Source organism: Papio anubis, unplaced genomic scaffold (assembly GCF_008728515.1).
Source record: "Papio anubis isolate 15944 unplaced genomic scaffold, Panubis1.0 scaffold773, whole genome shotgun sequence".
NCBI classification, from domain to species: Eukaryota; Metazoa; Chordata; class Mammalia; order Primates; family Cercopithecidae; genus Papio; species Papio anubis.
In genome coordinates, this window is record NW_022167955.1 from 14,256 (window position 1) to 38,282 (window position 24,027).

Consider the following 24,027-nt stretch of genomic DNA (forward strand, 5'->3'; position numbering starts at 1 on the left):
TTGGTACTTCGTTCAGTTACGTATTGCTTGAAAAAGTAGAATTATTTATTTACAAGTTTACACACACACACACACACACACGTATGTATTTATATGAATATCTTTCTGCCAGAAACATTGATAAAGGAGCAGAAAGACAATACAGACTTGGAGAATACACTTGCAGATCACATATTTATTAAATGACTTTTTGGTATGTATTTCTCTAATGATAGTGATATTCAGCACGTTTTTCTGTGCTTGTTGGCCACATGAAGGTCTTTTTTTTCTTAGAAGTGTCTTTTCGTCATACATACCATTTTTCTTATGTTTATTTAAAGTTCCATCTAGATTCTAAATATTGAACTTTCTATCCAGATGGGTTCCTTGCTATGCAGAAGCTCTTTAGTTTACTTAGGTCTCATTTGTCACTTTTTGATTTTGTTGCAACTGCTTCTAGCATTTTCATCATAAAGTTTTTACCTGTTCTGTGCCTGATTGTGTTTTCCTGGGTTATTGTCCGGAATTTTATAGTCTTAGGTTTTACATTTAGATCTTTAATCCAAATATATTTTTTTTCAATTGATGCTGAAAAAGCATTTGATGAAACTCAACATTCTTTCATGGAAAAAAAAAAAAAGAAATCTTTACAAACTGGGTATAGAAGGAACACATTTTGACATAAGAAAACTTATATATATACAGTTAGTGGCGGTGCTCCACATATATAATCAACTAGGAAACCCAGAGACAAATGAGGATCCCACAAATCAAGGAAGTTAAAGACCAACCTAACCAACAAGTTGGAGCCGTCTCTGTTAAAGGAATTGCAAGGTGGCGGGGTGGGGCGTGCCTGTAATCCCAGCTACTCAGGAGGCTGAGGCAGGAGAATCACTTGAACCCGGGAGGTGGAGCTTGTAGTGAGTCGAGATGGCACCGATGGGGTTTAGAAGTTTGTGGGGGACTTGGCTGCGTGTCGTGGATAGGGACAAGGCTGAGTGTGTTTATGCCAGTATGGACAGAGTGTTTGCGTGGGTTCGAGGCTGGACAGCAGTTGGGCCAGTGAGGCATGCGTGGGTGGGCGGGACCTCCCCTCCCCTTCCTCCCTCCATCCCAGCCCTCTCCCTCATCCCTCCGACCATAGAAGAACTAGCACGCCCACTATACTACAACTAAATTCAAAACAAACCACAGCATGCTAATATGAAATCATACAGGGTGAATGCTCTCCTCACCTGGTTATTCCCATCAAAACTGGAGTGCTTTTGCTTATCAAGCTCAGAAAGTTCAGCATCTCTACCTGGCACCTATCCCACTCTCAGGGGCTGAACGGAAATTCGGGTCACTGTGCGTTTCAGCCAGACCGGTCCGTTTGCCCTGGGTGTGGGCCTTCTCCTGTGCTGGATATCAGGCATGCACTCGTATGCATGCAGTCGTGACAGGGCCTTGTGGTTGTCTTTGATGCAGTGGGGTGGTGAACTTGGCAAGCCCAGTACAATATCTGCTGGAAACAAATGCCATTCCAAATGGGAAATGGTTCTGGGCCTCCAATATCTGGGACCTGCAGGGCCAGTTGAGGGCCAGCAGCACAGGTGGGCCCGGAACGTTGTTGCCAGCCGTGGAACGAGAGGCCAGGTCTAGTCATCTATAGACAAGGGAACTCTTACAGAATCTTTACCTTTAAAATAAACCAAGAACAACCAAATCAAAAGACCCACACAATATGCATTATATTCACATACTCAACAGAATGGAAGTTTCATCAAAATCAAAATAAATTCAGAAATAATAAGAAGAGATAGTTTAGCCAATGAAAAACAAACAGATAAGCAATTCTAGAGTATGAAGAAACTACCGGGATTCACAACATCTCAAATATCTTGTAGCTCTCCAGCGAAATGGAGATCACAAACAGCATGATGTGTTTGTAAAATGAAATTCAAAAATGTGATTTAAAAACTCAGTAAAATCCAAAAAAGTGAGAACCAACACGAATAAATCAGAAGAACTCAAGATTGACCTAAGAGATTTATTTTTAAAAAATAATGTTCAGGGAATAAAAAGCAGTTAGATAAATGCATAATTCAAAATGCTCTCCACTCCGCGCTATCGCTCAAACAAACAATTCCATCGCAAATCAATCCGCTCCGCACTCCATTTCAGCCAGAAAATACAAATCCTAAACTCTAAACTCCTCGTTTCGCGGAGGCTGGTGAGGCGGAGGAGACGGTTTGAGAATGGTGAAGAAAACCATCTCTAGTCTTGCCTGAAGATTTGCACATGCAGATAAAGAGGCACAGAAAACTCCATGACCAAGACACTGGAAGACGAACTGGTTTGGGATGCGATTAAATAGAACGTAAAGGTGAGTAAGGAGAAAGGTTGCAAGGTTCCGCAGTAGAAGGGGTGTTTGGCAGTCATAAGGGGATTTATTAATACTAACCGTGTACTTCTCAGCATAAACTTATAAGATAGAAGAGATTGGACTCCCAATTTTAGACTTCTTAAAAATATATGTAAAATTAATTTATATCCTAAACTCAATTTCCTCATGAAGATCGCTCAAAATATTCAGGAAATATCATCTAGAGACATTCTCTTACCGCTAGACTGGACCTGCAAAGAATGCTAGAGGCAGACATATAAACTTAAACAATAGGATAATACTCACTGTCATAAAACACACGAAATTATAAAACTCACTGTTAACACTACTGCACAATAATGACCACAAAGCCGCTAGTTAACAAATGACATGACAACAGCAGCAAAAGCTCACATATCAGTTGTTGGGATGTGATGGTTGACTTTTGTTTTAAATTTAAAGGGTATTGGTTGGTTGTGAGACTATAAGCTGTCGTTTGGATATGGAGTCGGTTTGGGTTTGACAGGGGGTAGTTCGGTTTGGGTTTGGAACTCCACTTTCACTTTCCATATCTATATATCCCTCTCCACTCCTTTAATAAATTACAATAAAATAAAGACAAAAACTCATTATATAATGATAAAATGATTGAGTAAAATAACAATTCTAAATCTATACTCCTCACAAAACCATATTCATAAACTCGATAGTAATGGAACCTAAAGGCTTAATGGATAACCCTGGTGTGTTGGACTTCGAAGTACCCATCTGACAATACTAAGCAAATCACTGGGACAGAAAATCAACAAGAAGCACAAGACTTAAGTGGACTCTAGACAAATAAATTCTTTCTAGATAATGCTCGAACAGTTTCTGCGGGACTGCGGAGATACACATTGTCCATTGTACCAGATATTTTCTGAGATAAATTATATGCTATGACGAAATAAGGTCTCAGTAGCTGGCAGAGAGTAAGAATGTGATTCTCAGACCACAGTAATGTAAAACTAGAAATTAGACCCTAGAGAATGCTCAAGGCTACACGCATGAAAATTCCCACACAGCTTGGCTGACGCGGTGGCTCAGAGCTGTAATCCCAGCACTTTGGGGCGGGGCCGAGTGGGATCCGCCCCGGTGATCAAGAGGTAGAACCATCCTAGCTAACGATAAAACCCATCTCTACTAAAAATACGAAACTAGCCGAGGTGAGGTGGGCTGAGCCTGTAGTCCCAGCAGCTACTCTGGAGAGGCTAAAGAGGCAGGAGAATAAGCCCAGGAACCAGGAGGCGGAGCTGCAGTGAGCTGAGATCCGGCCACTGCCTCCAGCCTGAGGCACGACAAGTGAGACTCCGTCTCAAAAAAAAAAAAAAAAAAAAGAAAATTCCACAACTTACTACTAGGAGTAGAAGCTTTGAGGTCAATAATAAATTAGAAGGATATTATAACATATTTAAGAATGATTAAAAAGAGAGAAACAATACCAAAACCTCCAGTTTACACAGCAAGAAACCAGGCTAAGGGGAAGACTATAGTGTTAAATGCCACCATCAAAAGAACAGAAAAGATCACAAAATTAAAAACCTGACATTACATATCAAAGAACTGGAAAAACAACAACAAACCAAACACACAGCTGAAGAAAACAAACAACAAAGACCAGAACAGAATGAAATAAAGTGAAGAACCAGGAAATACAAAGAACCAACAAAATAAATGATTGGGTTTTTGAGATGACAAACAAAACTTACAGACCACTAGCTAGATCAGGCAGGTAAAGTAGAGTGGCAATCTAAGTAAGCAGAATGAGAAATGAAACTAAAACATGATAACTGATGCCACAGAAATATAAATGATCAACATAGACTACTATGAACATCTCCAGGCTCACAAACTAGACAATTTAGAGTAAACAGATAAACGTCCGGAAACAAGAAATCACCCAAGATTGAAACAGGAAGAAATAAAAATCCTAAGGAGATGATCGAAAAATAGTGATATTGAAGCAGTAATTAAAAAGAAAATCTCAACAAAAGTGCCCTAAAATGGATGGATTTGAAAGCTGAATTCTGCCCAGTATATAAAAAGAACAGCTAGCAATTCTATTAAATCTGTTTCAAAACATTGAGGAGACGGTGTTTCTCCCTAACTCATTCCACAAAGCCACCACCAAGCTGATACCACATCCATGCAAGGACACAAAAAAAGAATACTATAGATCAATATCACTGCTGAGTATAGATGGAAAAATCCTCACAAAGACACAAGAAAATTGATTGCAACCACGTATCAAAAAGATAATATGCCACAATCTACTAAGTTTTATTTCACGGATGCAATGACTATTTAACATGCACAAAACAATAACTGTGATTCATCACATAAACAGAATTCAAGACAAAAAAACATAATCATGTCAACGGGTGCAGAAAAAAAGTTTGATAACATTTAACATTTCTTTATGATAAAAACCCTCCAAAAATTAGAATAGAAGGAAAACATACCTCAAATTAATAAAAATCATATATGACAAACTCACACACAGCATTATACTAAATAGGAATATGTTGAAAGTATGCCTCCTAAGACTCAGAACACGTCAAGGATGCCCACTTTCATTACTCTTAATCAATATAGAACTTGAAATCCTAGCGAGAGAAATTAGGCAAGAGACAGAAATAAAGGCACCCAAATTGGAAAAGAGGAAGTAAAATTTTCTGTGTTTGCTGATAATATGATTTTGTACTTAGAAAACTAATATCCTTTCAAAATTCTCCTAGAATTGATAAGTTCATTCAGTAAAGTTTTAGAATGAAGGAAAAAAAAAAAACCATAAAAATGCCAGTAGTATTTTTATACACAAGTAACAATCAAGCAAAGAACCATATTAAAAACACTACTATTTACCATAGCCATAAAAAAGAAAATATCTGGGCATTAATTTGACCAAGGTGGTGAAAGATGTCTCCACAAGAAAAACTACAAAACACTTATAATGGGAATTTTTGATGACACAAAATATTGAAAAACATCCCATTATCATAAATGGAAATAATTAATGGCCATAGATTGAAAGGTTAAAATGATCATATTGCCCAGAGCAAGTTACAGCATCAAAGTAATTCCTATCAAAATACTAACATCATTTTCAACAGAATTAGAAAAAAGTAAAATTCATATGAAAACTTAAAAGAGCCTCAATAGCCATAAAAATCCAAATCAAAAAGAACAAAGGTGGTGCAAATGCATTGCCTGACTTCTAATTGTACTACAGTCCTGTAACAAATACAACACGGTGCTGTTGTTAAAATAGACATTCCAGAAATAAAGCCACATGCTTGCAGCCAACTGACTCTGGCAAACTGGATTAAAAGCAAGCACTGGGAAAAAAAAGTCACTTTGTTCAATAAATTGTGTAGGAAAAACTGAACAGCTATTTGCAGAAGAATTCAACTGGACCCATCTCTCTCACTGTATACAAAAAATAAGCCCAATATGGATAAAAGTCTTAACTGGGAGACCTGAGAGTCTGAAAGCTGTAGATGAAATTCTAAGAAATGAAAAGGCTGCCCCGGACATTGATTCAGCACCCCTGCCTGTCGGATTCCTCATTCTGTTTCTTTTTATTATGCGCTTATAGTAATAAATATTTTTATGTTATTTAGATCTGTTTGCTTTTCACACACAATGGACCCTTGTCTCTCTTTTTCTCTCGTTTTCTTAAGCTGCTAAGGAGAATAAAGTGTCAGGTCTTACTTTTGGTGCCTCCCTGCTGATGAATTAAGGTTTATTCTTTCTCCTCCTTTTCCCCCACACATGGGAAATCTAGTAAGAAATCATGGAAGCTCCCTTATCTGATGCCAGCGTGAGATTTAAATCACACAAGCTCCTTCTCCTGAGTACAAACACCCTCCGACTCCACCACCAGATTATTAGAAAGCCTGAGACAGCCTCCTTTCCTGCCCTACTGAGGAAATTCCGGTTCGGAACGGCCTGTGCTGCCCTCAGCAGACACCTCAGTAATAGAGTAGGTAAATCTTTTCGTATTCGCTTGGGGTGTTAGTGTGGAGCTGTCATTCTCGACATCCACACTGAACACTGGTGGGGTCTCTCTTCCTTTGCATGGGATCATCTGTAATTGGAACTGTGGGCTTGGAGCCCTGACAGTGACCACCACGGGCCTTTCTTCTCTTGCACTGGATGCGAACTCCCTCTGCCCCCATGACGACTTGCGCGTTATCCTGCCTGCTGCCCACTGGCCCTTGGAGTTCTGTTGAGCTGGGCTGCAGTGTTGAGTTAAACACAGCATCTTTTATAGATTTAGCTGATTTAATTCAGAAGCATTGATAACTTATTGATACTGAGAAACAGGAGTAAGTGACTGTGGGTGACTCTGTCTTTGGTGCATGTGAGAAAGTTTTTCTCTTGTTACGACAAATGTTTCTTCTTCAGAGACTTCACAGGAAGAACAGGATGAGGAATCCAGACAAGTGCCCCAGAGGAAACTGTTTTATGGAGAGGAAGCCACAGGGCTGACAGGAAACCAGACCTTAACCCCCATCTGCACCTGCCCTGAGGCTGGCTCTTGTGCTCAACGTGTCCTGAGCGCCCCCAGGTGGTCGTGTTCCCCCTCCAGGGATACTTGTTTCTGGATTAACACTTATATATTTTTTCTAATTCTGTACCCAAAATGGAAACAGAGTAAACCGTGAATCCGTGCATCTCAGAGAACACAGAACAGCAGAATAACACACCCTGTCCCCGACCCCCACCCCCTCCACCCACACACACATTTAGCTAAATCTTATTAAAACTGCTGAAAACCAAATGGAAATAGAAATACACACAGGCAAGTGGAGGTGAGTAGAGGGTGGATTCCTTCCCGAAGAACAGAAAAGATGACGACAGCGTTCTTCTATTTAAACCTTACAGGCAACAGGAAAATTGATGGTATCTGCAAAGTGTTGGATGAAAAGTCAACTCATTATTTCATAACCCACGGATGTTCTCTACAAAGTGAAAAAAAATTATATTTCTCTTTGACAGCATGAGGGGCTCAATGAATCCATGTCCCCATGAGACCAGTGAAAATTATTTTGAAACTTTTGAAAAATTACAGGGTTTGGAAAGGCTCTAACAGCATAAAGTAAGTGAAGAAATATTTATTCAAGAAAATCTATAAAACTCAGTAAGTCCAGTCATCGTATTTCATCTAAGATGCTCTTCCGTCCACATCCCAGCTCAGCATGACGTAAACTCCACTGCAGACAGATGCATCCAGGAAGACAGGACACCTTCTTCCAGCTCCCACCAGAGCAAACTCTTCCCCAGGGGCCAGGACATTGGCCCTCTGACCCTGCCCACAGCACGTGATGCTGAGGCTCAGTTCTGGACAAGAGCTACTGAGAGCCAGAGACTCACTTCTTCCATGGAGCCCCACTCATGGATGGAGGCTCTGCCCTGAGTCCAGAGTCGCTGGGAACATTGGGTCCCTGATTTCTAGCTCTGTCCTACGGCAGAGGTTCCTCCCCACCAGAACTAGAGTACTGGGAACATCGGAAGCTTCTGCCCAACCCTCCACTTAGCGCTCATCTCCTATGCTGAGGTAGGGAAAAGCTCAACTATATCTCCACCTGTAGAAACTTGGTTGTGCGTGCTGTTCCAGGGGAGAGGGAGCGCTGGAATTCACTTACAACGTATGATCCTCAATTTGGTCCTAAACATCCTAACTTCCATAACAACAGAATGTGGAAAAGTTCAAAGCCTGCCAGTGCTCTCAAAAACAGTGGAGGGTGTGGTGGAAGGCCCTTGGAACGAGATGGGTGGATGCACAGGAGATGCAGACTAAACTGCAGGGCTGCTGGCTTGCAGGAGAGAACTGAGGAGGGGGAGAGCTGGGGGAAGTTCTCTTGTGGTTGGAACAAATGCCGGACACTGTTCAAAGGAGCCCATGTTTGTTTGCCTCAGTCTGTGAAGCAATTCAAACCTCAGAGCATGATTGAAAATAGTAGGATTTTCCATCTGCAAGTGGCGGAGCTCAACATCTGGGCCTGGTCAGGAAAGAGGCAGAGAAAGCCCAGCCCAAACCACTGACACCTGAGGATGACCGTGGTGCTGACAGCTGTGTCCCTTTGATCTTTGAGACTGACTTCTCTCACTTAGCATCATGTCTGGAGTTCACCGGTAATGGTTTATGTTTCGGTCACTTGTTAATTTTTTATTGCTGATGGTGTTCAATTGGTAGATGCTTCCTAGTTTCTTCACCTATTCAAATTTTGAGACATTTATGTTGTTTTTAGTTTCTGACACACACACCCCCACACACAATATCTTGAATATTTGAATAGAAGTTGTGTGTGAATATAAGATTGTATTTCTCTGAAGCAAATATTCAGGAGTGGGATCTTACGGTCAGGTGTTAAGGGCATGTTTGATTTTAGAGAAAACTAAAACTTATTTTCTTGAGTATCTGTTTGAGTTTGCATTCCCGTTAGCAATGATTTAGACTCTAGCAACCTGGCATGCTCACCGGCATTGGTGTTATCTGTATTTCCTCTTCATTTCAGTCATTTAAAAAAGTGTGTACTGCTGTCTCATTGTGGGCTTGATTTCAATTTCTCTAATGGAAAATCCTGTTGAGAGCCTGTTTATATGCTTCTGTGTCATCTGCACATCGTCTTTGATGAAATGTCTGTACAAACCCTTGTCTAATTTATCCATCGGTTGTTTCCTTTTTATTCACAGTTGAGTTCTGAGGGTTCTTATTATAATTACATTGGTGGTTATATGACTTGCAAACAGTTTCTCATCTGTAACCTGGCATTCATTTTCTTATAGTCACGTGAGTAGAAAAAGTTTTTAAATTTAATGAAGTCAACCAATATCAATTTCATTTATTGATCATATGTTACATTTCAATTTTAAAATCATTGGTCTGAAAGGAATGAGACACATCCCCCATATATCTCCCAACTTCCTGAGCCCAGCACAAACACATTCCTCCATACTTCTTTCAAACTTCAGAAAAACACCACCTGGGAAATCTCCGATAAGGACGCAGCGGGAACCAATAAAAAATGCTAAATGTATAATATTAACCAATTGTAATGCTGTAACCGAGAGAATTACCTTGTTCCCCTGTGACTTTACATATCCTGTTTACATCGGGCTATAAAAAGCAAGCACTCGCATTGTTCGAGGCCCTCTTGTATGCTGTAGAATGGAAGGACCAAGTTCGAACTTGCAGTAAAAGATCCTTGCCGCTTGGCTTTGACTCTGGACTCTGGTGGTCTTCTTTGGGGAACAAACGGTCTGGGCATAACAGGTCAACTCTTAATTATTGTATATTGTGCCCATTATGTCATGTCTCATCATGCTCCTACCTTCTGCCCTCCCATCCTTCTAAGTCTCCAATGTCTATAATTTCTCTCTACATATCCTTGTGTACACACTGTTTACTTCCCTCTTATAAGTAATAACGTGTGACATGTGACATTCTGTTTGTGAGATAGTTCACTAATTATATTGTCCCCTAGTTCTATGCATCATGCTGCAAAAGACACAGTTTCATTCCTTATTGTGGCTAACTAGTATTGAATTGTGCATACATGCTATATTCTTTTATAAAATCATCCATTGGCAGACACTCCGTTTGACTTATGTGCTATTGAGAATAGTTTTATGGTAAGCACAGAAGTGTGGGTACCTTTTGAAATAATGGTTTATTTTCCTTTGGGTAGTTACCCAGCAGTGGGATTGTTGGACCAAACGGCAGGTCTGTTTCTAGTTTTCTGGGAAATCTCCATACCATTCTCCATAGAGGTTGTCCTCGTCCACATCCTCATCAGCAGTGTCTGAGAGTTCCCTTTATTTCCCATCCTCACCAACATCTGATATTTTTGAGTTTTTAATAATAGTCATTGCAACTGGTGGAAGATGATATCTTATTGTGGTTTTAATTTGCATTTCCCTGATGGTCAGTGATGTTGAGCATTGCTTATATATTTATTATCCATTTCTATGTGTTCTTTTGAAAATGTTGCTGGGCGCGGTGGCTCATGCCTGTAATCCCAGCACTTTGGGAGGCCGAGGTGGGCGGATCACGAGGTCAGGGGATCGAGACCATCCTGGCTAACACAGTGAAACCCTGTCTCTACTAAAAATACAAAAAATTAGCTAGGCGTGGTGGCGGGCGCCTGTAGTCCCAGCTACTTGGGAGGCTGAGGTAGGAGAATAGCATGAATCAGGGAGGCGGAGCTTGCAGTGAGCCAATATCCCACCACTGCACTCCAGCCTGGGCGACAGAGCACCAGACTCCGTCCCAAAAAAAAGAAAAGAAAAGAAAAGAAAATATCTACTCATGCCCTTTGCTCATTTTAGTGGGTTTATTTGGTGCTTGTTTCTGCTGTTGTTGTAGAGTTGTTTGAGTTCCTTGCGAATTCTTCATATTCGTTCCCTGTCACAGGCAAAGTGTACAAAAGTTTTCTGCCATTCTGCAAATTGCCTATTCACTCCGTTGTTTTGAAAAAAAATCTTTAGGTTAATTAAGTCTCCTCTGTCTTTTTTGGGGGGTAACAGGAACCTTTCCTGCTGAATTTTTGTCAAACAGGAAACAGCTTCTGCTTGCATGAACCACTAGCAGGGGACAAGCCATTCATTAGCAAAGGAGAGGGAGGAAGACAAGGGTCTGAGTGAGATGGGGATAGGAAACCCAGACCCTGGCAGGAAAAGGAATCTCAGCTACACTTTCCTGTTCTGCATTGGTGGGGAGGGAGCACCCCTGAGAAGCAGCCTGGGTTCTTGTACAGGAGGCGCCCTGGGCTGTGTCTCTGTGCTCCCCGTGCACAGTAATATGTGGCTGTGTCCACAGGGTCCATGTTGGTCATTGTAAGGACAACCTGGTTTTTGGAGGTGTCCTTGGAGATGGTGAGCCTGCTCTTCAGCGATGGGCTGTAGTATTTACCATCATCCCAATAAATGTTCGCAAGCCACTCCAGGGCCTTCCCTGGGGGCTGACGGATCCAGCCCACACCCATACCACTAGTGGTGAGTGAGAACCCAGAGAAGGTGCAGGTCAGCGTGAGGGTCTGTGTGGGTTTCACCAGCGCAGGACCAGACTCCTTCAAGGTGACCTGGGACAAGACCCCTGTGGAGAAAGCATAAGAAGATGAAGCCCACAAAGAAAAGAGCAGATGTTTCACCCCTGAAGTCGTCCCTGACCACAGCACTCACAGGACGGGACGGTCAGCAGCAGGAGCGTGGAGCAAAGCGTGTCCATGGTGGGGCACAGGAGTCACTGAGCCAGTCCCGGTGCTCGGCTTTTCAACCCAGAGGAGGGTGGAGCTGGTGGAGATTTGCATCCCTCATCTGAGCCCTACTCTATGGGGTGCACTCAGGTCTCAGGACTCAGTAGGGGAGTGCATCTGTGGTGAGGCGCAGTGAGCCCTCTGGTGTGGACGTCCACATGTGCTCTCCATGGGGGACACCGTCTCATTTCAGGACCATGCCTCTCAGTCAAGGCTGTGACACTCCTGCTTCCACAGACAGGATCTTCTTGGATGCTCATGCAGGGGACATGCAACCTTCTGGTTTCAGTCCTAGAGGATTAGAGTAGAAATCAAGAGAGCTAGTGTTCTTCTTCCCTTCAAGAGAAATGACGGTGGGCATCTGGGAGAGCAGGGGGCTCCCCACAAGAATTCCGATCAAAATCCTCTTTGATTAGGGGGAAAGTGATGAATTTTTTTTAAAAAGTTGGAGAGAATAAATTTAAAAAAATTTACAAATAATTATGTAAAGAAGTGTGTGCTTATCAGTGTGTCTGCACACAGCTGCATTCCTACAGGCAAGTTCCAAGAATAATCGATGTTGTCCCTGTGCCCTGTCAGCTCTGTGGAGAGAGTAGACTGCAGGCATGACTTCCCTTTTCTCAGCCCGTGAATGAGCAGACGCTTTGGACAAGGGAACTGGAAGACTCTTGAGGGAGCAGTTGGCTGACTGGTGCAGCCTTGGTCTGCACCTGCACTGGATGTGGTCTCTGCGCTCACAAGGCCGTGGAGACTCATCAATGCAGGTTCAAGGAGTTAACTGCAGAGTTATATTCACTTGTGGTTTTCTTTGTAACAACAAAGTTATAGTTATAGATGATATAGTGGGTGGTCTCCTTAGGGTTGGATGCTGTCAAGTCAAAGAAGACAACCCTAGATTATAGTCAAAGGTTCTCCGGCTGCTTCCTTGCCGCACCTGCTCCTAAATGCTGATCTGTCTTGACTGAGTTCTGAGCTTCTCCTGCGGGTCCTCTGCTGTCCATGCAGCCCAGATAAAGGAGGGCTGGGGGATCTGCTTCTGAGATGCCCAGTCCTACATCTCGTTCCAGGTCAGGAGCTCAGACAGTCCTGGGGGCTGAACCTTGGATGTCTCCTGTGAGACCTCACCTGTGCACTGAGCTTCCTCAAAGCAATGTGACAGGGTCAGCTTCATGGACCTTACTGAAGGCGATTTTCCACAAACATTATTGTATTTTGACTATATAATTAAGGAATCATGTTTATCGGGGTGTAAGTGACTGACATACACACACACACATGCACACACACACACGAACATACACATAAACAGTATGGAAATTCATTTACATTTCCCAAAAACTGGACACATTTTGTATTATTCCTGAAGAGTTTATACAAACCTGAGGTTTGAATCAGAAACTAAAAGATAACATTTTGTATAACCAAAGTTACAAATCCATAAGATGAGAAAATGGGGTCAGAAAAATCAAGATTGAGTTATTCCCTGCAGTCTAATGGTGATAAGTGACATAATGGAGCTGTGATGAAATGGGCTTCCAAGTGCTCTAATTGTTAACTTCTCGATTACAGCTGGCCAGCAATCTCTGAGAGTGGGGAAGCTAGAGTTCCCCCACATGGGATAGCTCTCTGACTCCATAAAACTTCACTGGGCTTCTCTGTAGGCTCAGAGGTGTGCAGACTCCTACCCCAGATTCCACAGTCAGACAAATCTCTGCTCTTTCCATAGGGACATAAGAGATAGTGTGGAAGAGGGCCAAATGTACTCTACTCAAGGTCTCTGCACATGGAGAAAAACCAGTGAATGTGGAAAATGCATGATCTTGATCCTTTGAACAATCCCTGTGAAAAACTCAACTCTGTGACAAGATGTCATGCAGAATCAAGAAATAATGCAACTGAAGTAAATGTGAAAATTACAATTGTGTGCAGGTGCACACTTTTTCATATATTTTTCCAATAAAATACAGTAAAAGCAGGTGTTCTCTATAAAAATTCACAAAAGGTGTATTGACCCCGAGAATGGTGACCCTCCCTCCCGCCACATACAGGCAGCAAAATGCAGGTGGATCAGCTTCCCAGCAGCTGCTTTCTGACATCTGTGGCATGGCGTGTGCTGAGGCCCATGTCCTGTGGTCTACTCTAATGAAAGGACTGACTCCACAGTGATTCCTAAGGAGAGCCCTCTCTTGGAGTCATAGGGATCCCCTGAGAGGTAGCCCTGACTTACACGAGACTCAGTTACCTTTTGCAGCTTCCTTGCATAGCACAAAAATATAGGAACCTTCCACCCAATCCTCCCTCACTGTCTCCTTCACTCAGGGACGGGCTTCCATCATATGCCATCAGCTTCCCAGTCTCATTCCACCCCCTGTGCATTTTCGCTCAAGGGGGTGAATGTACTTCTTATAAAAATGCAGGGAAATGTCATTCCATCTTGGAGCTTTCTGCTTAGAACAGGAATAATTGCACAAATGTTAGGAGAAAGGGGTCCCAATTCGGGGAAAATCCACAGAGTAAAACAAGTTTATTACACAAGTAAAATAATGAGACTGGCTACTCCAGAGGCAGAGCAGCAGTGTGGGCTGCCATTGTCAGTGTTACGGTTATTTCTTCATTATATGTTAAACAATGGATGGATTATTCATGAGTCCCCCAGGCAATTCCTGAAGCTGAGTGTCCCTCCCCACCCCCCGCTGGCCCACCCTGTCCTTCTTAGACCACACAGGGAAACTCCTGATGTTGCCTGGACATTTGTAAACTGTCTTGGTGCTGGAAGGAGTGTCTTTTAGCATGTTAATGCATTATAATTAGAGTATAATGAACACTGAGGACAAACTGAGGTCACTTCAGCCACTGTCTTGGTTTTGGAGGGCTTCGGCCAGCTTCTTTACTGTAAGATTTATCAGCAAGGTCTTTATGACCTGTATCTTGTGCAGACCTCCTATCTTATCCTGTGACTAACTTACTGCCGTAACTTACTAGGAATCCAGCCCGGCAGGTCTCAGTCTTATTTTCCCTAGCCCCTATTCAAGATGCAGTTGTTCCAGTTCCAAAGCCTCTGACACACACAAAAAGTAGCAAAAGTATTTATGAGCATGATTATATTGCCAAATAAAAAATAAAATATCATAATGACAACTATCAATTTTACCTGTCATCTTGACTAGACCACAGTCTCATCTACTGAATACACACGAGCTTAGGTGTTGCTCCCGTGGCATAACACAGGTGTTAGGAGAGTCTGCCATTATGTTTTCCTCAGTCATGAAGAGTGTTCTAGATAAACTAGGTGGGGCTGATTCAATCACAGCATAACAGAAGACGATGGGACTCCGTGGTGGATGGCAGATGCAGGTCTTCCCAGGAATTCCAGCCTGTCTTTCCTGAGGGCCAGCAGTATAGACCTTAGGCTGCCTAGCCAGACCCTACAATTACTGTTACCCGGAGTTCACATCCTCAGCTCTCCTCAAAGTCACGGGTGAGAGTCCAAACTCTGTGACAGTGTGAGAAGCACAAGTTCAGCTCTACATCAGTATCCCATTGGAGAAAACTAGTATTATTCCCTTCATGACTAAAGTCCACTTCATTTCCCAAATGCCTCCATGCACAGAAGACAACAGAAGTGTCCAGGCAATAGTGAGTGAGAAAGTCCCCTCAGCCTACCCAGGTTCTGCAGACCCGAGGCCTGGGATTTTGACTACAGAAAACACATAGTCTGTTTTTAAGGCAGCGAAGAAGAAAGGGAACTGTCAGAATCAAGTCTACAGAGAAGGAAAATGGATTAGCAGAAAGAGAGTCCACTGAATCAGTCTGAGTCAGACGGGCCCAGTTTTACAAGACAAGGGGAGATAGCTGTGAAAACCATCAGGTTTTAAGGACCCCGACCCTGGGCGAGCCTCTCTCTTGGCTCCTATCAGAACTCAAAGCCCGTTCTAATCAGAGATTCCCATGGAGGTCTCTGCCCTGGTCTAACTGGAAAAAACTCTCCAGATTTCCCTGGGATTCCTCAGGACTCTCGTCCCGTTGACCACGAAAGTATTATTTCTGCCCCCAAAGTGACACCCTGGCTTCTGTGGAGGTGAGGATGTGTCTTCCTGTTACAGAAACAAAGAAAGAAAAAGGACAAAAAAAATTGCATTTACAGACATCACATGTTAGTACAGATTGTAAATCTGGAGACGTTCCCTGGGGAAATTTGACAATGAGGCAGCCGCAGACCATGACAGGAAGCCAGGCCTTAGCAGCACCGGCTCCTGCCCCGGAGACAGCCCCGAGCTCAGTGTCCGGGCGCCCCCTGGTGGTCCCGGGGACCCCTGCAGGGAGGTTTGTGTCCCGGGCGCCCCCTGGTGGTCACGGGGACCCCTGCAGGGGGGTTTGTGTCTGGGCTCACACTGACCTCGCCTCACTGTGTCTCTAGCACAGTAATACACGGCCGTGTCCTCGGTGTTCAGGCTGCTCATTTGCAGATAAAGCGTGTTCTTGGCGTTGTCTCTGGAGATGGTGAATCGGCCCTTCACGGAATCCATGAGGAATGTGGTACCCCCATTAGGATTAATTTGTCCAACCCACTGCAGCCCCTTCCCTGGAGCCTGGCGGACCCACTCCATGTAGTCGTCACTGAAGGCGAATCCAGAGGCTGCACAGGAGAGTCTCAGGGACCCGCCAGGCTGGACCAAGCCTCCCCCAGACTCTACCAGCTGCACCTCACACTGCACACCTGCAAACACAAAGACATCGTGATTAGAAACAGCCACACATATCCACTGTTTCTCTCACTCATGTCCCCTCACACTCAGTGTCTCTAGTTCACCGTGAATTACCTTTGAAAATAGCAACAAGGAAAACCCAGCTCAGCCCCAACTCCATGGCTGGTCTTCTGTGTTCAGTGCTGGTCACCAAGTGGAAACTCCTGGGAATCCCAGGGCTGGGGCTCCTCTCCCAGAGCTGCAGAGTCAGGGCTGGGCTGGTTTTCATCAGCAGAGGGAAGACGGTATTTGCATGTCTCCTACTATATAGCAATCTCTGGGGTGGGACGCCTGAGGAGAAGACGATCCCCAGATGAGATGACTGTGCCTTGCAGGAGTTTGGTGACAATGATGGTATTTGGAAAATATATTGTCTTATTAGAAAATTATGCTGTGATAAACACTATGAAATGATCACCCTATTTTATTTGTACATACTTGTGTAAATTATGTTTTGTCAGAGCCAATGGTTTCTCCATGTACAAATGCTAAGTATGTATCTAAGAGCTCATGTCTGGGATGAGTAAGCCCCGATACCTGAGCCTGTGCTCCTCATCACTGGCCCCAATTACTCCCTGAACCAGCTCCAGGACAGAGGTGGACGTGCCTAGTGTGGTTTGTGGAACCCATTTCCTGTATTGGAAACATGTGTGATTTTGATGCATTCTAGCGTTCACCTAAAATATGGTGAGAACTACGGTTCAGGTAGAGAAATTCTTAAGTATTTCTGAAATTTAATATACATTTTTTTCTATATTTCTGTCACTCCTTCTTTATCTAAGTTTCCATTTGTTGCTTGTAATAAATTTTATGTTTCCATTTGGAGATAATAAACTTTCACATATTTAAAGTCTACAGTTGATAAATGTGATGTAACCTTTATCATTATCAAGGTGGACAAGAGAATTCTCAGCATTTCCTTGTTTTCTTCTATATTCTTACTCCTTTCCCTTTCTTTTTTCTTCTACCATTTCCCTGGCAACTACTGATCTTTATATTGCTGCAGATTCATTTTAATTTATCATAATTTATAAAAATTAACTAACATAGTATATATTCTTATTTGTTTGGCTTATTTTAGCTTGCATAAATAATTAGATATTTTGCCTTGTAGTTGTGTATTTCAGGCACTTATTACAAATGCTGGGTAGTATTCTAGCAAACAAAATTTATCATAATTTGTTTTTTATTAAGCAGCTGAACAACATTTGAATTTTTTATTATTCTGGGTCTTAAAAATCTGCTGTTAAGCTTGGAAACGTACTTACAAAATGAATATATTTTTCATATTTTTTAAAAAACTGCATCAACAATAACAGATAAACATGGAAGATGAAATTTTGCAAATGTTCTTTAATACTACTGATAAGTACTAAACAGAAGTAATATTCTGATAAGTTTCAAAACATACAATAAATCTGAAATTTAGGAAGAAGCAAGTTCTTGTAGAAAGTAATAAAGCTAGAGTATGAAATTATCTAAGGCAGAGTCTGGAATATAGGCTATTCCAAGAAAAAATACAAATATATGTTGGATGGTTTGAAATATAGTGTGGCAAGTGTTTTGTAGTGTAAAATTTTAAGGGACCACATACTGAAAAGCTAACCTATCCTCTTGAAATCCTTTCAACAAGAAAGGGAACGGTCACAAAAATCTTCCTTTCTTGAAATGTCTGTTTGGGAGAAAAGAAGAGCCCACAATTCTAAAATGTATTCAGACCCAACTCCCTTATTTCCACTACAGAACTAAGAATTTATTCTGCAAAGGCAAGCCACTGAAACAAGAATCCTAGGGGCAGTAGTTCAACCCCTCAGGAATTGAGATGGGAACAGACGTCCTCACCAAAGGTCTATTGAGAAGCAGCTCCCCTCTTTTTCTTATGGAATCAGAGCCTTAGTCTGCAGGGCAGGGCAGCAGATCTGCAAGGTGATGACACTGATGGAGAACACTGGAGCTGTGGGAGGGAACACCTGGGGAAAACAGGAGGACTCTACTCCAGGGGAAGGAGTACGAACACACAGACCAGCATCTCATCTGGAGGAGGGTCAGAAACACTTAGAAGTTCACGCCCAGACTCCAGGTCACAATGCCTTCCTAGGAATATGGACCAAGGAATATGGTTCTAGGAATATGGACCCTTTAGTCTAATTTAGAAATTGTCAGTAAATAAAACACTGGAATGCACCTGAGGGAGCTGAAGGAGATTCTCTGGAGGATGGAACAAGGTGAAGAGACAAAGTCAGGCAGAAAAGACAAAGAAGGTATCATTGGAGGATCTGTAGTCTCTGGTGGACATAGTAGGACAGACTTCAATTCGTTTTTGAAACCTTTATATCAGCCTTTAGTAATTCTTATGATAAAATGGTTGGTCTCATCAATGGCGTCTTGTTTTCCCTATCAGGGATGAGGGTCCATGTGGGCACGTGGTGCAGTTCTAGTCATGGGGGCAGGGGAGATGGTCTGTTGAGGTGTTCCTGGTCCTGCAGAGGAGAATTGCAGAAATGTCTCTGCCCCTTTTCCCGCCAATATATAATATATGTGTGTGACCCTTGGGAATATTGTCACCATGTCACTGCATGATGGGAGTCCCCTGGGGGTGAAGCTGACTTTGTGGATTTCCATCAGTGTGGAAAACTGAGAAAGAAACTGCCTGGGCACATGAGCTGTCAAATTATTCAGTCCTGGAGCCGCTCACATCCAGGCTTCCTGTTTCATCAGGTTGTGATTTTCCTCATTGTTTGGTCAGCCTAGGTTGTCTTTCTTCACTCTCTACTAAAATAGCCACACATAATAATCCAGAGGCATTGAGATAAATCAGCAAGTAATTGGATAACTAGAACGAGCCCCAAGTGATGTCAGTTACTGTGTGGTTAATAATGTAGACAGGAGACCTGGCTGGATACTAAGAGTGTGTTCACATCTGTTTTATCTAGACTAGCAAAATGGATATGTTGAAAACTGGCATCTTTAAATATAAAACATAAAACTTCTAATAAAATATGGAGACTCTCTTGGCCAAGAGTTATCCCAATAGCACTATGGCACCATGGTCCCTCCCTCAGGACACATCAGTTACTATCCTATGACTGGGAATCTGTAGGATTCATGCATTGAAAAATATTACCCTCATGGTTCACCTCTGTCCTATTCCATGTATGTGTTACACAATACTGAAAGTAATTTTTGTATTATACTCACTCCAATCACCAAAAGTTTAAGGCTGCCTTTTTATGTCATCTTTTACCAGTGTTTTATAATCTTCAATCGTGGCATTATATATGCTAGAAGAAACATCAGGAAGGAATTCTGCTGTTGAAACATATTGGAATAAATCTTATCAGGCACTATTGACAAAAACACTGCAGAAAAAAATTCAGGGAATCAATTCTTGTGTGATATTTTGCAACTAAAGACTCAGATCAGACCAGATATGGTGGCTCATGCCTATAATTCCACCACTTTGAGAAGCAAAATCAGGGGAATCACATGAGACCAGGAGATCGAGACCAGCCTGACAACATAGAGAGACCCCATTTCTATGAAATAATTTTTAAAATCAGCTGGGTGTGGTGGTGTACCCCTCTAGTCCTTGCTACTCAGGAAGCTGAGACAGAAGGATTTTGTGAGCCAGGAGTTCAAGGTTACATTGACCTATGATTGTGCCAGTGCGCTCCAACCCGTGCAAGAGAGCCTATATCTAATTGTAATAATATTAACTAAGAATTTTACACAATTGTAAGGCACTTCAAATAGAAGATACTAAACTAAATATTCTCAGGAATCCTCTGGCACTTCTGATGTTTTGGAGCAGAGAGCTCACCTAAGACATTCAGAATAAGTGGATGATTTTAGATAGTGAAAAGTCTCCACACAAGACATTGGGACAGGACCCTTATGTAATCCCCTGCCTGTACCTTTCACCTCTTTCTCCTGATTTTCCTCATCCGTTTCATTATTAATTGCTTATTCTTATAAGCAGTCTTCTCATTTTTTGTAGACCTGTTGTTGTCCACCCATATTAGACACTGGTCTTTCTTTATTCATGATTTTTATAGTTGCTGTATAGAATAAGTCATCAGACTATTGTTTTGAGTCTGACTGCTGATAACTTAAGGCCGCTTCCTCCATCTTTTCCTTTCTTTCCCATGAGGTGAATAATCTAGTTAGGAATCACAGGAACTCCCCCATTTGACGCCATTGGAGGTTCAAGCCCCACAGACTCCTTTCCTGAGTGAGAACCCTCACGCCGCCTCCACCACCAAACCACTATAGAAACCCTGAGTCAGTCTCCTTTCTCGCTCTATTGAGCCATTTTGGACATTCCTAACAGATGAGCACTAATCTCCGCAGACAACTCCTGAGGTCATTAACCTTTCCATATTCCTAAGGGGGAGTGTGCGGCACCCACAGATGTGACATCCACACGGCATTTTAGTTGAGATCTCTTGGCCTTTGCATTGTTTGAACTAGGACTGATGCTCTGAGCTTGGTGCCATGATTCCTCACCACAGGATGCCCCTGTTCCCTGAACCAACCCCAGGACAGAACTGGACATGCCTGGAGTGGTTGATTAACCTGTTATGTAACGAAATCATGAAACCATTGTATTCTAGCATTTCCCTAAAAATATAGGCAGGCATAGGGTTGATTCACATGTATATTCCGGGTTCTTTGATTTCATATATATATATATATTTAATTAAATCTTTAATTCTGTGTTGAGAAATTTAAAATTTCTTCAGTTTGGTGAGTGAAGTCCTTATGCCATTGTTCTGTGATTTTCCTTTCTATTTCTCTTATGTTTTATTCATCTCTGTCTAATTCATTTTCTACCAAATTATATGTGTTTAAATTTGTAATATTTTAATGAGGTGACAGTAGCAAATAGTAGCCATCCCGTATCGTGTACGGTTTGACAAATACTGACATAACCATTACATTTCTCAATATAGAAAAAAAAAATCAACCACCCTCAAAATTTCTTCCTGTTTTCCTATAACTCCCGCTTCCTCCACCTTCCCTTCTCACACCACATCCAGAGTCAACTGCTGGTTTTCTTCATGTAACATTAGATTAGTATTCATTTTATAGAATTTATAAAAGTGAAATAGTATATATGGACTTGTGTTTGTCCTTTTTCACTCATCATACGTACTTGTGCATTCACCCTCGCTGTTGAGCGTACCCAGCAGTACCTGATTGTAACAGTGGGTGTTTTTCCAGTGAATGAATTTACCACAATTTGTTGATTGATTAAACTGCTGATTGACATTTTGATTGCTTTCAGTATCTGCGTGTTATTTAAAAAGCTGCTACTCATTTTAGAGAAGTACACAGCTGAGAGACACAACGTTCTTATTCTTACAGCAATATGAACAGCAACTAAACTGGAAAGGCTGCACTTTTATCAATTGTCTTCAACACATAAGGTAATTGAAGTTATAGAATTCTGTGTGTGTGCATGAGTTTGTGAGTGAGAGAGAAGGAGGGAAAAAGGGAGAAAGAAGAGAAACAGATCCTACATAATTGACCATAATTTGTGAGGAGTTCAAATAAATACAGAGTCTTAATGGAAAAGGTGCATATAAGATGGAGAGGACGACTTGATGCACCTACATTTGGTTATACATTTATATAAATGCCATCTTTTAATAATACAGAGAATCACGTACATGAGAGTAAACACAGTGGCGGGTGTCCAGTGGTGAAATATGATGGTGATGCCAAACCCCATCTCCAGCACCTTTTCCCTCTTCCACCTGCCTTGCTATGTATGTCCTGAGCGCCCCCTGGTGTCCTCAGGGCCCCTGGTGTTCTGAGCGCCCCCTGGTGTCCTGAGCGTCTCCTGCTGTCCCTCAGGACCCTGCAGGGACGTTTGTGTCTGGACTCACAATGTCTTCTTCTCACTGTGTCTTTTGTATAAAAACTCATGGTTGTGTACTCGTTGCTCAGTTAGCTCAGCTATCGGAAAAACTGTTTTTTGGATGTGGATCTGCAGATGGTGACTGGACTCTTGAGGATTGGTTTGGAATGTGCACTCCCTCATGACCTGTGCACCTGACTCACTCCAGTCCCTTCCCTGGGGGGCTGATGATCCAGCTACAGCAGGAAGCACTGGTTGTAATAGAAAAGCAGAGACGGCACAGGTGAGGGAGCGGGTCTGTGAGGGCTTCACCAGGCCGGGAGTGCGCCGGGAATCATAGCTGTCGGCATGCACAGGTTCTGAGCAACACGTTGAAATTCACATTCACTTTTTGATGAGAATGAAGAACTCCCTGTGTGGATGAGAATGAGGAGCTCCCCATGTGGATGAGAAGGAGGAGCTCAGTGTGTGGATGAGAATGAGGAGCTCCCTGTGTGGATGAGAAGGAGGAGCTCAGTGTGTGGATGAGAATGAGGGGCTCCCTGTGTGGATGAGAAGGAGGAACTCACTGTGTTGCAACTTGTGCGTCCCCGAGAGCAAATAGTAGATTCAGAAGTTAGAATTAGACAAATATATGGTCACATTTTTTCTTCAAACTTTCAACCAAATAAGAAAGACCAAGTGCTGACAGAAGAATGGGCATTGGATTATTACCTCTATCTATGATAATGGTGATGTTCAGAATCAGATTGTCCTGTGATAGCCTAAAGTATGTCGTAATCCTGAATCCACAATTAGACCTGAGCAGCAATCATCAGCAGTGGAGGTCGCCTCACATGAGGAAACATCTGACTGCACAGCTGCACACGGGGGTCTCTGCAGGCCCTTAGTTGTACAGGAACAGCTCCTCCCTCAGACTCAGAGTGAGGACAGGTTGCTCTTTATCCAGGGGAGGTGAGGGTTAGTGTGTGGAAAGAAGCAAACTCACTCTAATCAATATCTCCGTACTTGGACAGAAACCAAAGTTGACAAGAAATTATGAACTTGGTGTAAAGTAGGAAATTACAATTGTTTGCAGGCTGCACGCTTGCTTCTCCATGTCATCTAAGAGAACCAAGGAAAATCATGTTTTCTTATGTACATATCCATAAACGGTATTTCCATCCTGATAACACACCTCCGATACCTCCAACATCAGGGAGCACCTGGACCAGGCACCCAGCACAGCTCTCTGACATCATCACCCAGGTTTTGACAAAGAGACACATTCTGGAGCTCCTCCCAAACAATGACTGTGCACAGTGAAGATGCGAAGGTGTGGCTGCTGCTGGGCACATGGGGAATTCCTGATGGGCAACTAGACTCCGGGGGGAACCAATGGCCTTGATGGAATTAGCTTGGACCACAGGGTTGTTAGGAAGCTCCATCAGACTCCCACCCTTCTCCAGCACTGGTTGTGAGATTGGCATAGTGGGCTGACAGTGTCTACAGCCTCACCCGGCCTCCTGCGCACTTTTCTGCCTCTTGCCTCTCCCACAGCCTCCACCACCTGCACCTCACACTAGACACCTACAAACATAGGGACATTTTGGTCAGAAACTGCCACCTATAATCACTGGTTTTTCACTCACATGCGCTCACACTCAATATCTCTAGTTCTCCATTTTTTGCCTTTTAAAATAGGAACAAGAAAACCCCGCTCAACCCTTACTCTATGGTGAGCCACGTGTGTTCAGAGCTGATCATCAAATCGAAACTCCAGGTAATGCTGGA

At 42.7% G+C, this 24,027-nt stretch overlaps 1 long non-coding RNA gene and 2 gene segments (V, D, J or C); 1 reads left to right on the forward strand and 2 right to left on the reverse strand.

Annotated features, from left to right (window-relative positions):
• The first annotated feature begins 8,298 nt into the window (after positions 1–8,298).
• LOC116273501 lies at positions 8,299–13,176 on the forward strand. The gene is made up of 2 exons (XR_004181820.1): positions 8,299–8,524; positions 12,714–13,176. It is a non-coding gene; the product is annotated as an uncharacterized LOC116273501 (long non-coding RNA).
• On the reverse strand, positions 11,062–12,720 carry LOC101012028. The segment is given in 2 exon segments: positions 11,062–11,486; positions 11,573–12,720. Coding segments are annotated over 2 exon segments (456 nt in total).
• Positions 13,177–14,716: 1,540 nt separating the features above from the next.
• Positions 14,717–24,027, reverse strand: LOC108587012. The segment is given in 3 exon segments: positions 14,717–15,740; positions 16,043–16,363; positions 16,467–22,277. Coding segments are annotated over 3 exon segments (531 nt in total).